A 16,006-nucleotide genomic window follows, 5' to 3' on the forward strand; every position below is an offset into this window, starting at 1 on the left:
ACTTATAGCTAGCTACATTGCACACGTAATTCATAATCGACGTACACATATTACACTGTACAGTTAAAATATTCAAAGTGTATGGTTTCTTTGTTAGTTAGTGTGAGGGATTGTCGACTTAACACAGTCTGGCTGTACTGGTGCAGCTACCTTTAGCCAACTTTGTAGCAATGGTGAATGGCTTGTGTAATTAACTGAAGTCATACTGGGACCAATCAATCATGTTTATCCACTTTGTAGTATAATGCCACGTAAGTACTGAAGCTTCCATACAGGCCTCCTGCAAATCTATGAAATCATAGAATGACCTGGACTGGGAATTGAAGAATGTGGCCTGGTGGACCAAGTGTTCTATTAGCTAGTTGCAGACACACTTGCAGGACAGTATGGTATGGTATGGAATACATCTAAAGTCCGTTCCTTCAAATATACGACTCCGTACAAGGTCACGGGTCGTTGAAATCAGTTACTAAACAAACTGGATAAATCATGCACCAGCGTCCAATGTGTCACTACTGAAAATTCGCCGAAATACGGCTCTTGCAAACTCTTCAAACTTTTGTTATTGTCCTGGGAGACTTAACTGCTTCATCCTGAAGTGAAGTTAGCGACAAACAGATAAACTACGGACACACCTGCTCGCCATCATCGTCCTTAGCAACCGCACTATGACGCAAACCGAAACACGGATGTTATAGTGCGCGAGTTCCGTTTCCAATCCCTATGTGTATAGTATATCTATGCTATAAGCATTTGGACACTATAGAATTATTTACTTATCAATTGGTATCAAGACACACGATAGTGTGTCGTGCGGCCCAAGAAGCCGGCGCGCCACACCGTGAGTATATTGACAGGAAGAACGAAAACGTCATTTTCACACCTTTGTATCTCGGTGATCACTTATCTGATTGGAACCAAATTTGCTACACAGTTGCCCGCCAGCCAAGGGAGTCTACATTCCAAATTTGAAGGAAATCGCTCCAGCCATTTCCGAGATACGAGCTGCCAAAGTTTCGTTTTTTTTTCTTCGTTTTTTTTTTCTTCTTCTTCTTCGTCTTTTCGCACACTTGCAAAAATTGCTATAACAAGCAAACGCGTACTCCGATCGCCTTGAAATTTGGCACACAGAAAGGGAGTCCAAAGGCGAATCCTAGCATCAAATTTGGTACAAATCCGATGAATGGTTCAGGAGTTATGACCGATTATTCGCGTAAAACAAGATCGATTTGTTGTCACGCCTACAGGGTAAACCGCTTCATGGAATGAGTTGAAAATTGCTATGTAGATGGAGTAACCATCGTAGGAGTGCCTTTTGGTGGTTTGAAAGGAATCGAGATAAAGACCACGGAGGTATGACACAAAACCCAACCTGTGTCACAATTACGCGATCGATTTTTATGAATAAAAAAGTATTAGTTTTCACGCCTACTAGGCAAACCGCTTAGAGCAATGAGCTGAAAATCGGTGTATAGCTGGAATAATCTTCATAGAAAGTCCTTGCAGTAGTACAGAAGAATCGGATTACAAACCACTGAGTTATGATTCGAAAGCCAACTCCATGTAGCAAATGCGAGATCGAGATACTCTAATAGAACAGTCACCCTAATAGAACATTCGGCTAATTTATTTACTCCATTATAGAATTTTATTACATCACAAGTTATTCTGTAGGGAGTTCAGCTGCAAACAGTTAATCTTATAGACAGTTCAGATAGAAGACAGTCACCATGTGGACAGTTAAGCAAATATATCACTATAGAGATTCAGAACATTACAAGTCACACTGAAGAAAGTTCAGCTATAAACAAGTCATGCACTGTGTAGAGAATTCAGCTACAATTAAGTCACTCTCTAGAGAATTCAGTTACACAGAATTCAGCTACACACAAGTCACTGTGGAGAGAGTTCAGCTACAAACAAATTACCCTTTAGAGTGATCAGCTACAAACAAAACACTTTGCAGGGTGTTCAGCTGCAAACAAATCACCTTTAGAGAGTTCAGCTAGAAACAAGTCACCCTGTAGAGAGATCAGCTAGAAACAAATCACCCTGAAGAGAGTTCAGCTACAAAAAATCACCCTGTAGAGACATCAGCTAGAAACTAGACACAATGTAAGGAGTTCAGCTACAAGCAATCACCCTGTAGAGAGTTCAGCTAAAACAAATCAACCTGCAGAGAGATCAGCTACAAACAAATCACCTTATAGAGAGTTCAGCTACAAACAGATTACCTGTAGATAGATCGGCTACAAACAAATCAACCTGCAGAGAGATCAGCTACACACAAATCACCCTGTAGAGAGATCAGCTAGAAACTACACACAATGTAAGGAGTTCAGCTACAAACAAATCACCCTGTAGAGAGATCAGCTACAAACTAGACACAAATTAAGGAGTTCAGCTACAAGTAAATTACCCTGTAGAGAGTTCATCTACAAACAAATCAACCTGTAGAGCAATCAGCTAGAAACAAATCACCCTGAAGAGAGGTCAGCTACAAAAAATCACCCTGTAGAGAGATCAGCTAGAAACAAATCACCCTGAAGAGAGGTCAGCTACAAAAAAATCACCCTGTAGAGAGATCAGCTACAAACAAATTGCCCTGTAGAGAGATCAGCTACAAGCAAAACACCCTGTAGAGCGTTCAGCAACAAAGAAACCACCATGTAGAGAGTTCAGCTACAAACAAATTACCCTGTAGAGAGATCGGCTACAAACAAATCAGCCTGTAGAGAGTTCAGCTAAAACAAATCAACCTGCAGAGAGATCAACTACAAACAAATCACCATATAGAGAGTTCAGCTACAAACAAATTACCCTATAGAGAGATCGGCTACAAACAAATCAACCTGCAGAGAGATCAGCTACACACAAATCAACTTATAGAGAGATCAACTACAAACAAATCACCCTGTAGAGAGATCAGCTACAAAAAATCACCCTGTAGAGATATCAGCTAGAAACAAATCACCCTGAAGAGAGGTCAGCTACAAAAAAATCACCCTGTAGAGAGATCAGCTAGAAACAAATTACCCTATAGAGAGATCGGCTACAAACAAATCAACCTGCAGAGAGATCAGCTACACACAAATCAACTTATAGAGAGATCAACTACAAATAAATCACCCTGTAGAGAGATCAGCTAGAAACTACACACAATGTAAGGAGTTCAGCTACAAATAAATCACCCTGTAGAGAGTTCAGCTAAAACAAATCAACCTGCAGAGAGATCAGCTACAAACAAATCACCTTTTAGACAGTTCAGCTACAAATAAATTACCTTGTGGAGAGATCAGCTACAAACAAATCAACCTGCAGAGAGATTAGCTACACACAATTCAACTTGTAGAGAGATCAGCTACAAACAAATCACCCTGTAGAGAGATCAGCTAGAAACTAGACACAATGTAAGGAGTTCAGCTACAAGCAAATCACCGTGTAGAGAGTTCAGCTACAAACAAACCAACCTGTAGAGCCATCAGCTAGAAACAAATCACCCTGAAGAGAGGTCAGCTACAAAAAATCACCCTGTAGAGATATCAGCTAGAAACAAATCACCCTGAAGAGAGGTCAGCTACAAAAAAAATCACCCTGTAGAGAGATCAGCTAGAAACAAATCACCCTGAAGAGAGGTCAGCTACAAACAAAACACTTTGCAGAGAATTCAGCTACAAACAAATCAGTTTGTAGAGAGATCAGTTACACACAAATCAACCTGTAGAGAGATATATAAGCTAGAAACAAATCACCCTGTAGAGAGTAGCTACAAGCAAAACACCCTGTAGAGAGTTCAGCAACAAAGAAACCACCATGTAGAGAGTTCAGCTGCAAACAAATCACCTTATAGAGAGTTCAGCTACAAACAATTCACACTGTAGAGAGATCAGCTAGAAACTAGACACAATGTAAGGAGTTCAGCTACAAGCAAATCACCTTTTAGTAAGTTCAGCTACAAACAAATCAACCTGCAGTGAGATCACCTACAAAAAAGCACCTTGTACAGAGTTCAGCTACAAACAAATTACCCTGTAGAGAGTTCAGCTAAAACAAATCAACCTGCAGAGAGATAAGCTACAAATAAATCACTTTACAGACAGTTCAGCTACAAACAAATTACCTTGTAGAGAGATCGGCTGCAAATTAATCAACCTGCAGAGAGACCAGCTACACACAAATCAACTTGTAGAGAGATTAGCTACAAACAAATCACCCTGTAGAGAGATCAGCTAGAAACTAGATACAATGCAAGGAGTTCAGCTACAAGCAAAATCACCCTTTAGTGAGTTCAGCTACAAACAGATCAACCTGCAGTGAGATCACCCACAAAAACGCACTTGTACAGAGTTCAGTTACAAACAAATCACCCTGTAGAGAGATCAGGTAGAAGAATTCACCTTGTAGAGAGTTCAGCAACAAAGAAACCACCATGTAGAGAGTTCAGCTGCAAACAAATCACCCAGTAGAAAGATCAGCTAGAAGAAGTTACCTTGTAGAGAGTTCAGTTACAAAGAAATCATCATATAGAGAGTTCAGCTACAAAGAAATTACCCCGTAGAGAGTTCAGCTAGAAGAAGTCACCTTGTAAAGAGTTCAGCTACAAAGAAACCATCATGTACAGAGTTCAGCTACAAAGAAACCACCTGTACAGAATTCAACTACAAACAAATTACCCTGTATAGAGATCAGCTAGAAGAAGTTACCTTGTAGATAGTTCAGCTACAACAATTCACCCTGTAGAAAGATCAGCTAGAAGAAGTCACCTTGTAGAGTGTTCAGTTACAAAGAAACCATCATGTAGAGAGTTCAGCTGCAAACAAATCACTCTGTAGAGAGTTCAGCTACAAAGAAACCGCCATGTAGAGAGTTCAGCCTCATACAAACCACCTTGTAGAGAATTCAACTACAACAAATCACCCTGTAGAGAAGAAGTTACCTTGTAGAGAGTTCAGCTACAAAGAAACCATCATGTAGAGAGTTCAGCTACAAAGAAACCACCTAGTAGAGAGTTTAGCTGTAAACAAATCACCTGTAGAGAGTTCAGCTAGAAACAAATCACCCCATAGAGAGATCAGCTGGACGAAGTCACCTTGTAGAGAGTTCAGCTACAAAGAAACCATCATGTAGAGAGTTCAGCTGCAAACAAATCACCCTACAGAGAGTTCAGCTACAAAAAATTACCCTGTAGAGAGTTCAGCTAGACGAAGTCACCTTATAGAGAGTTCAGCTACAAAGAAACCATCATGTAGAGAGTTCGGCTACAAAGACACCACCATGTAGAGAGTTTAGCTGCAAACAAATCACCTGTAGAGAGTTCAGCTAGAAACAAAATACCCTGTAGAGAGACCAGCTAGAAGAGGTTACCTTGTAGAGAGTTCAGCTACAAAGAAACCATCCTGTATATAGTTCAGCTACATTTCAAGTCACCCAGTAGAGAGATCAGCTGCAAAAAAATATCCTGTGGGGAATAATGGGCATGTAATAAATATATGTATATAATTTGTATAATTACTAATAAAATCAAGAATAATTGAAGTACTAAAATTCTTCTTTAAGTTCTTTTCTTCTTCCTGTAGTAAAGAAAAAAACACATGGGTTAAAAAAGCCCAAAAGCCAGCCATAGGCCGGCTTTGCAGTATACAAATACAAAAAGAAGTGATATCTAATCAAAAACAGCCAAGCTGTAAAAAAAGGTGCGGCCCCCAAAAAGGCCATGGTGAAAAAAGATGTGAAATCCAAGGTGGCGGCCAAGAAATGGCTGTGATGGTAGGTTAATGGTTACATTTTAATAACGACAATTCAGGTGAATTTTGTGCCGCTTGGTCTTGGCACCAAATTCACCTGAATTGTTGTTATTAAAATGTAACCATTAACCTACCATCACAGCCATTTCTTGGCCGCCACCTTGGATTTCACATCTTTTTTCACCATGGCCTTTTTGGGGGCCGCACCTTTTTTTACAGCTTGGCTGTTTTTGATTAGATATAATATGCATGCCATTATCCACATGTATCATAGCTTTTTGTGGCCTAATGCATACAGTTACAAATGTTGCTCTAGGCTACAGCATTCTACGAACCAACTCAATAACCAAATGTTTCACTTAGCAATTTGTTTCTTCTGTAAAAATTATACTAATATGCTGTGAGAACATCTTAATTACATATGCATCACTTTAAATATTTTATCTAATAATTTTATTATTAGAACTACAGTATATATGCTTACTGTATAGCAGAGTTGATGTGTATTTTATCCATATTGATTGGCACTAATTTTAATAAATCTTCATCTCTTTTAGCTACTATGTAAATGTTTGAAGCATATTGGTTGCTTGTCCATTGAAATACATGTAAATCACGATTATGTGCATAAGACATTACCAATCGAATCCAAGGAATACTACTATATTATGTAGGTCATGTACCAAAACTTATTTTCTCTTCCTAATTCCTAATGGTGAATGATAATTTGTAGGTTCCCTGATTTTCTCATCAGATGTACACATTGTTGCCAGAGTTTCATTGCAACTACTTGCTGTGCAGTTGGTGAGTGTATGGTTGCATGACACATGGGAACTCCAGTGTTGTACAGCTATATACAGTTTATTGTATAGCTACCATAGATCATTTGCAAACAACTGAAACAAGTATACCTGCTGATCAGACGAACAGTCCTACTAATCAGACGAACAGTCCTACTAATCAGACGAACAGTCCTACTAATCAGACAAGTAGTCATCATGATGGACAAGATATGTCTACATTTATATTTGTACACTAGTGTGATGTTGTAATTTATACCACAGTCCCGAACAGTATTGGATTTACAGGTATGCAATGTTGTGCTCTCAGTGACGTGCTCTCTTGGGAGGTTGTGTGTATGTTTTAGTCATATCCCTCATAAACATGTTATAACTATAAATATAAAATATATGACACCTTTAATTTGGAACTCATTGATCTATCTCTACCTACAACACTATTAAATACAAATTCTACAACTATTGTGGGATAAATTTCATGCAGCAACAATCATTTAATGATACAAATGTTCATACTTTGCATTACCTTTATCCTTGCTGCCACTGTTCAACAGAAATTCTGGATTTGACCCTGAATGGAGTCTCCACTCTAACCAACCTTGGTTTAACAATATATAGTTAGCCTGATATATAGCAACGTTAATGCATGACCTACAATGATATGGGCCTAATGTATTTCGCGGACTGGACTCACGCACTGAGCTGGAAACAGTTTTTAAACAATAATTCAGACATTATCCATCTCTTGCAACACTGAAGACACCATTATCGAGCTACAACTGCTAATACTGCTCTTCCTTACAAGTCAACAAACTAGTGCATGCACTAATTAATTAGAATACACTTACGATGCACGAGTAGTAGCAGTGATAAAACGTGATAGAGGCCGTTGTTGTAGCTTAGATGTTTTTCCTTTGTTGCTCCAGTACTTAGGACTAGTGTTAGGGCTGTAGTGATGAGCCAGTTTATTTGCATAGCCCCATCACCTCGCCGGGCGAATTTTTTTTTTGTACGAGGTTTGGCCACTTTAACTTCGTACACCAGTAGCTACATAAACTGGAGTTTCCGGAAGCCTACTTAAATACGTAATTTGTTTGGCGCGTTATTGTGGGTCGTTGCCTGGCGTTGTGGGGGTGCCAAGGAATAGAAAGATGGAAAGTAGCGAGGGCCATAGTGATACTGCTACAGGTGAGAAGTGTGATTTTATTTACAGTACGTTTTAGTATTTGCCAGTATCGTGGTTAGAAGCAATTGAATTGGGCCAATTAAGTGTGCATTTGTTGGGGTGACTCGATGGAGCCTTTGTATAAAGGCTCAATCGTGTACCTGTTAGTCCGTCTTGCTTGAATTGTTTACTGATAGAGCACACATGCACTGATTTAATTGTATATTACGACTCAAAATATGCCACAATGTATTAACAATTCTAATTAATAAAATCATACCATTTTTTAATGGTGGGTTACGGTATTATGTATAGATGTAGGCTTGTCCCAATAATGTCTTGCATTCACCGATATAATTGAACAATTGGATTTACTGCATTTCTAGGGGAGTCAGCTGTGATTGACCTCACCGATATGGATTGTACAGAGTATGAGCTGACTGTAGAACATGGTGATGAATATTACAACTGTCTTGCTGGAAACCAGTGGCTCTCAGATAAGGTACAATTAATGTTAGCACTTCACAGCTAAGTCATTATGTACATTGCATGTATGTGAATCGGTGCTGGTTAAAACACTTGCAACAGGATTCAAGGATTTTGCTTGTCGAATATTTACCCTGGTTATTATTACACTTAACAAACCGCGACACTTCTTCATTGCATTAAATCCCACTGTTTTATATACAGTACCGCCCAGTGGTAATGTTACAATACCTCACAAGTGCTCAAATCCAGGCCCTGACTTGACATGACACAAAACTGGAAATCATCACATGCGAAGGCATGCGGTTACTGGAGCAACCACCAGAGGGAGCTCGAGTTTGTGGCTACATGTGGTGAGTTACTAACACACACATGCCAAAGAAATTCACAGGTCGACAATGGGCTACACGAGTGTCAACTGCTCGCAAGTGTAACATTACCTCTAGACAGTACTATAGTACAACATGCATTCAATATATTTTCCAACGATTGAGTTGATTAGCAATTGATTGCTTACACTATAGTGAAAATTAATTTGTGAGCTGTTTCAAGTACATAAGTCTTGAAAGTTTTTCACACGAGCATTTTCAGATTTGTAGATATTCAGGGATTGTGTATTGTAAACATGAAACTATACTTCATGATATCTTACATAGTGTTGATTCTGCAAGTGTAATATTTTTTATGTATCTGTTTTTGTAGGTAATATCAGACTACCTAAGGCTTTTAGAAGATCATGTTCAGAAGGTTTGGTAATTAGTAACAATGTTAGCATAATTGCAGGGGTGAAAATAACAAATTTATGTCAGGCTGACAATTGTCAGACCAGAAAGCTACTTGGTCGGTCACTGCTGAAGTTGATCTGACACATGCTGTGACACCGAGCTGGATGTAGCCAAACCTTGTGGTAAAGCACTACAGGGAAGGCTCACCTTAGTGTGCAAAGCACACTAGCATGCCATTCTAGGGGAGTCTGGGGGCATGTTCCCCCAAGGAAGTTTTGAATATTAGACCCTCTGAGATCAAATCTGAGGTGATTTTAGCGGTAAGTAAAACAGTTACACAATATTTTACTTCTTAACATTTGTATTATCAGTGTATCTCTAATTTAGTGTGCAACTGGCTGCACTTGTGTGTCAGGAATGTTTTGTATTTTTTTTGTTTAACACATGTATTTATGCATTTTGCAGAAAATATTCATTAAAGTTGATTGTATTGTGTTGTAATATTTATAATATTCACACTTGTTGACGTACAAAAAAAATTATTGTTCAAAAACAGTACTTAGCAATACTAAAATTTATAACAATGAGCTTTATTTACACCTGAAAGTATATTAATCATGAAACGTATATATAGCATCACTGAGAATAATTAAATGAATCAATGATGACATTTAAAAAAGTCTCAAACCTCCTGGTCATTATCATCGTCAAACCAGCTGTCCCATTTCTCAATATCTAGTAGCTCAACTTCAGAACCATCACTGTCACTACCTTCTGTAGTCTTCTGTCTTCGTCGATATTCTTTTCTCGGCTTCTGGTTTGGCCTTCTTCCTGACTGACAGTCACTCCACCAAAGGTCAATTGCTGAGTCTGGAGAAAAATTTCTGGGGGTGGGACCTTCTGTGTTGAAATCATTAAGTGTAATGCAACTCAGGCTTGTTCGTCTCTCATTTTTGATGACTTTCAAAATGGAAAAAATAACGTTCAACTTTAGCAGTCGAGAATGGCAAGCTGAACAGCAGGTCTGTGATCAAGAATACATTAGGCCACTTGGAAGAATCGGGTGATGACTTTAGCTGGTACCATATTGTTTTATAGCTATCACATCCAATTCTGAGATAAGCTCTTGCATATTCAACAATATCTTCAACTTCATCAAGACTGGCAGTGATGTTGATGCGTTATTTCGAAAAGAAATTTCGAATTTCTTCTTCATTTGATCCCTGACAGCTGGACTTAGCGCCGTAGACAAAAGACTCCGAACAATAGGACTATAAGTTGTAATCGGCTCGCGCTTACTTCTAGCCTGATCCCTGCATAACAGCGCCATGGCTGATTTATGCTGCTCGCTACAAGCATGGTCAGTAATGTTGCTTGTTCTGTGATTGGTGGAGCCATCAATCCATGTCTTAGAAAAGTTCTTTTTCCCGCATAACCTTCCCTCATACCTTCGACAAACCTCGCAACAAAGTGTTGAGATCATTGTCCTGTATCAGCGCGTAGCCATGTCAGAGTATGGTGTTCGCGATCGTAACTCCGTTGCCACTTAAGAAACGTTTCTTTCAATGCTTGTCTCTTAATCCGCTTCGCCTTCGAGCTGCTACTAAAAGCACACGGAGTCTTTCTGCTGCTCGTCATTAATCGTATGTGTTGTACTGCTAACGTGGTGACATTTTAATTAATGACACAAGCGCATGGACACGCCTTTTTTTCGTTCGGTCGGATAATTGACCGGCCAGCAAGCAAACTGACCGGCCACAGTAGCAAAGTGTCCGGATTTTGGCCGATGACCGACCGTTATTTTCACCCCTGAATTGTGAAAAGCTGCTTTTCATCAGAGTCGTGCCCAACGTTTAACTATTCTTAACTGTTTCTTTACAAAGAAGCTACTAGAGACAGGCTACTCTGGTGTGCAGAACTGGTACTCAAAGGTACGTATACTGATATAATTTTATATTTACTAGCTTTACTATGTTTTTTTGTTGTTTTTTTTTTGCTAAATTTAAGGTAAACTTTTTGGAGAGTGATTATTTGCTTGCTATTTTTTCAAATGACAGCCACTGGACAATGATGGTTAGTAATCATAGTATGGCACCTTTGCTAAAGTATTTGATTATTAATTAGAGAATAGAACTAGCCAATAAGAAGATGATATACTATGATTCGTTGAACACTGAACAAACTTGTTGTTTTGAATCTTTAAAGTATGTGAAATACTTTAATTAGTGATTGAGCTATGCTTTGTAAAATTAGGATGTTTTTTCATGAACGGCAGCTTGTTTCAAAGGACCTTTGGCAATGCAAAACTATGAGTGTAAGATTAAATGTGTGCGTAATATTGGTGGAAAATGTACAATACATTTTAATGTTATTAGAGTATACCACAGCAGAACAATCAGTATGACTGTGGAGTATTTCTGTTAGAAGTAAGGGATTTACTGTTATTAAGACATTGACACAGTAATGTTGTTTCGTATCATATTATACAGTATGCCCGATGCCTCTTACTGGACTACCCAATGACTTTTACACAGGTACATGTACAATGTAATAATAGCTAGGTACATATGTTGTACGATGTACACATTGAATATTTTGCCATGTTTGGTAGCCATGGTTATTGTGATTTTCAGCTAGGAAAACTAACCAGATATTATGCAAAGGTGGCTGTTTTTCAAAGAGACTACCATGGGCTTGTGTGGCACTAAGGCCAGGGCATTTATATGGACTCTCCAATAACTGACCTGATTCCTTAAATGCTTTTATACACTAAGATACTCTCATAAAAGTGCTGTTTTAATCAGATAGCTGACTTAAATATATTCCTGGATTCAGTATTGAATGTGCATGTATTACAAACAATTCAACCAGCATATTTAAATACAAGCAGTGGCTCTTATTCGAGGGCAGCTTTTATGATAATAAGTCAAGGCTATGTATGAACTATGCCATAGCTAAAATATGGTGTTTGTATAGTGGTATGAAATCATACAGATAATTTAAGCACTCTCATATTCCCTTATTCCTTTTTACAGATCTTTCACCATAGCTATTGCTACAAGCTTTGTAATTTTATGAATATTAGTATATGCTAATTAAAGTGCAACCATAGATAGCATATCCATGTCATAATAATTTGTTTTGTTTGGACATTCAGGAAATAAAGTTGTTACGATTTGTCTCAGTCCTATCAACATTAATATTCAGGATCATGCACAAAAGTATCCAATTTATCATGTTTCAGGTGCATATCTTTATGGAAGGGCTGTACTATGCATATGCATACTTTGCGGTCGTCTGCAGTAGTATTTTAATTTAGTGGTGCTTTAATTCTATGTCCTATCTTATGTGGTGTTTATATCACTGACAGTAATATTATTTATCTTCACTATAGGTGGAAATGCCTAGAATTCGTCAGAGAATAGCAAATGAGTTGGCTAACACAAAGTTATTGTTAACTCGTGACACGCTACTAAGTGACTCTGTGTGACTAGGAGAGAAGGATCATTGTTTGCCACTAAAAGAGAAGGATCCTTTTTGCAGTAGTGGTAAAATGTTTATGAAACCAAAGGTGCAACCAGTCAATATCTTAGCACTCAATGACGGCAATAAATCCTTTGTTACAGAACCTGAGGTGCAACCAGTTGAGCTTTTACAACTTGATGAAAGTAGGAAATCAATTGATACAGAACCCAAGATGGAACTAGTTGACGAAACTGCATTTGAGGATAGTTTTAATTGTATTATTACATGGGATGACTTAAATAATGAGTTAAAGGCAATTCTTCCACCAAAATCTACAAGTACAAATATGTCATACACTTATGTCATCGAGAAGTACGAAGATTTGACACAGGAAGCATTTTCTGGTGAACCTAAGGAGTGTTTCAATGTAGAATTTAGAGTTAACTTGCATTCCAAAGAAGAATTTAATGATTGGATTACAGCTTTTTTTCAGTCAAGCCAATGCACATATCGCAAGACCCGCACATACAATCCATCTTTAAAAAGAGTGTTGTATAAGCTGGACATGCATTGCCACCATTATCGAAAACAACTTACAGCAAAGCAGCTAAGCGCTAAAAGCAAGAAGCCTAAAAAGCCAACTATGGTTAGTACCTTACGGAACAAAAAAACAAATTGTCCTTCAAGACTCTCTGTTACATTGTTTGCAACAAACAACAAGGCTACTTCCTTACAGCGTAGCCATCCTTTGTATGTCAAACTTCTGTTTCAGCATAACCATCCGATCAAATGCTTTCATACCTTGAGCTTTAAATCAGTATCCCAAGAAACAAAGGATGCATACTTCACACTGTTTGCTCTGGGCCATTCAGCTGCTACTGCAAGACACTATCACGAATCACAACTGCTGGGAGATCCAGATTCAACACAGGCCACACTAGCAGATAGATCAGTCAATCCTAATCCTCAAGATGTAAGCAGATTGTTTGATACATGGAGGAAATCAGAACTGGGACTACAGAATGGAAAATCAATGTTTGAAAAACTCGAAGAAGAAATAAGGTTATATAATGAAAAATATAATTCAATAGGTGGGAAAGCAACTTTACAGTTTTTTGACGGCATGAAGCCCAATGATAAAGGAGAATCCGCTGATGATGGAGAAATTAGTGATTGCAGTGATTCTGGCAAGCCTCCAAAAAGACGTAAATGTGCTATTCAGCCAATGATTGTTACCATTTGTACTCCAATGATGACAAGAGCTCATCAGAACCTCCCACAAGCGGCAGAAGTCATGTACTGTGATTCAACTTCCTGCCTTGATCGCTTCAATACATCTGTCTTTCTTTTTTCAACTAATCATGCAGGAGGATCCATTCCTTTAGGAATTGCATTGACATCAGATGAAAAGGAATCTACATTATGTTCAGCTTTATCAGATTTAAAAAAGGTGTGGCCGCAAGATGCATTTTACAACAGCGGTACAAGTGTTGGACCTAAAGTCATACTTACAGATGACAGTGCAGCAGAACAAGCTGCTTTGCAGTCAGTATGGCCTTCTTCAACATTGTTACTTTGCTCATTCCACTTCTTGCAGAGACGATGGACATGGTTATATGATGGTAAAAACAAAATTGTTCAGGGAGATCGTGTGATATTAATTAATTTGCTAAAAAAGCTTTTGTATAGCAAATCTGAGCTATTACTAAATGAGAGCTACAGTGATTTGTTAAAGCACACTACAGCATCCAAGTACCCCCACTTTTGCAATTATGTGAAAGCTCTTTGGACCAAGAGACACCAGTGGGCTCTTTGCTTTCATGTTTCTTTGCCAGTTCGTGGTAATCACACCAACAATTATTCAGAAGCTGGCATGAAAATTCTCAAAGAATTGATATTTAGTCGTGTCAAAGCCTACAATCTCATTCAAATGTTTCACTTTGTGACAGATGCTTTAGAACTTTACTATCAGAGGAAGCTGCTCAGCATAGCTCATTGCAGGTTTGATCACTACGTATCTATGAAGTTCAAAGGTATCAATGCAAGCAAAATTAAGCTGGAAAACATATACACTACGGACAACAATGATCAGTTTAAGGTTGTAAGCTCAAGGGATACTGGCGATGTGTATACAGTGGATATGTCTGTGGGGTTCTGCACTTGTGTTCTAGGAAGTGATGGGTCTCCATGCAGTCACCAGGCAGCAGTTGCTATCAACTTTCATAAGTCAAGTATAAATTTTATTCCTTCCATGCACCCTGAATCTAGGAAGCTGATGGCATATATAGCATTAGGAGAAAAGGCAGAGGCTGACTTGTCAATGTATGCAGCTGTGTCGCAGGCATCTGATGAAAAAACTTTTTGTGATAGTAAAAGGCAATTCCCTGAGATCGAGGAAGAAGAGAGTGCTGTGATCCCAATCGTTGTTGAGGATGGCACGTGTGAAATCAGTGAAGAGATGCAAATTGAAGAAGATGCAAACGTTGACCAGAATTCTGAAACATTGTCACAGCTAAAAGTTGTAATGGAAGACATGACAAAACACCTGCAACAAAAGGATCAAGATTATAACATGGTCTCAGGAATTGAAAAGTTTGTAAAGAGATATCAAGATATGTGTGCAAGTAGTACCACTGCGAAGCTTGCTTCTGCATTGCATCAATTTGCATGGTCTCCAGGGGAAAAGTTGACTGTTCAACCTGGTTTGTTAAGAAGAGGGTATAGAATCCCAGTGCAGGCAACTGCTGCAGGTCGCCGTCGAAAGGGGACACCTAGGGGTAAAGGAACAGTTACATCAGGGAGACCGCTAAAATTGAATTGTACCGGAGGAAAAGAAAATGACACTAATCGCTACAACATGCCATCAAGAAGAGAGCCCAAGGGTAAACGCCCTCATAACTTTTCTGTCAATGTTTCAAAGGGCCTTCAAAATGCTGGAAAATGGTGAACTCATCATATCACAGTGTGGCCAACTTTTTGCACTCTTGTTAGTCTTGTGGAATTTCAGTACGGCTGTAGTAGTCAGTTATGTACAATGTGTCTTTTTAAATGCATGCAATTATATTTGAACCACTGGGACACTTTGGAACAATTAAGGTCTAGGGACACAATGAATAGCTAACTAGCTAATTGCATGCGTGTCTTAAAAATAGCATTCATTACTAGGAGGGTCCTTCAATGACCTAAGGTGAACGCGCTGACTGTTTAAGCTTAAGCATAACTACGTACAGAGTCTAGCTGTATAGTCTACAGTGCAACTAAAATGATTACGTTCGATTGTGCAGGGTCGAGTAATTGATATCTGTTCACTTTATGGATATTTCCGTAAAACCATTAAATGGAAATATTAAAGTTACAAAACCTCGTACAAAAAAAAAATTCGCCCTCGCCGGGCGAATTTTTTTTTGGGCACACTTTGGACTTAGAAAATTTTCACGAAATATTTTTTTCCGGATAATGTTGTGTACGTATCCTGGATACTGACATGTTGAAGCCGACCGGGGGAGCCGACTAGTTAGCAGGGCCAACAACGTCGTGTTCTCCGCCAGGCTGGCAGCCGGCGCTAGAAAAGAAGGGCGAAAAAATTGAGCCAGTTTAGAAGAACTCTTTCCTCCTGCCGTT

At 38.7% G+C, this 16,006-nt stretch overlaps 2 protein-coding genes and 1 long non-coding RNA gene across 3 annotated transcripts; all 3 read left to right on the forward strand.

Annotated features, from left to right (window-relative positions):
• Nucleotides 1-7,535: 7,535 nt before the first annotated feature.
• Nucleotides 7,536-8,942, forward strand: LOC136255311 (uncharacterized). Its single transcript, XR_010700841.1, has 3 exons — nucleotides 7,536-7,732; nucleotides 8,096-8,211; nucleotides 8,898-8,942. It is a non-coding gene; the product is annotated as an uncharacterized lncRNA (long non-coding RNA).
• A 1,814-nt stretch (nucleotides 8,943-10,756) lies between these two features.
• LOC136256134 (sentrin-specific protease 5-like) lies at nucleotides 10,757-12,453 on the forward strand. The gene is made up of 7 exons (XM_066049076.1): nucleotides 10,757-10,851; nucleotides 10,928-10,993; nucleotides 11,045-11,124; nucleotides 11,174-11,234; nucleotides 11,296-11,346; nucleotides 11,410-11,454; nucleotides 12,315-12,453. The coding sequence occupies exons 2-7, from the start codon at nucleotides 10,988-10,990 to the stop codon at nucleotides 12,408-12,410; spliced, it is 339 nt and encodes a 112-aa protein (XP_065905148.1). The 5' UTR covers nucleotides 10,757-10,851; nucleotides 10,928-10,987; the 3' UTR covers nucleotides 12,411-12,453.
• Nucleotides 12,410-15,457, forward strand: LOC136256133 (uncharacterized). The gene is made up of 2 exons (XM_066049074.1): nucleotides 12,410-12,491; nucleotides 12,547-15,457. Exon 2 carries the CDS (start codon nucleotides 12,618-12,620, stop codon nucleotides 15,330-15,332), a length of 2,715 nt encoding a protein of 904 aa, XP_065905146.1. The 5' UTR covers nucleotides 12,410-12,491; nucleotides 12,547-12,617; the 3' UTR covers nucleotides 15,333-15,457.
• Nucleotides 15,458-16,006: the final 549 nt, after the last annotated feature.

This window comes from Dysidea avara, chromosome 5 (assembly GCF_963678975.1).
Source record: "Dysidea avara chromosome 5, odDysAvar1.4, whole genome shotgun sequence".
Taxonomy (NCBI): Eukaryota; Metazoa; Porifera; class Demospongiae; order Dictyoceratida; family Dysideidae; genus Dysidea; species Dysidea avara.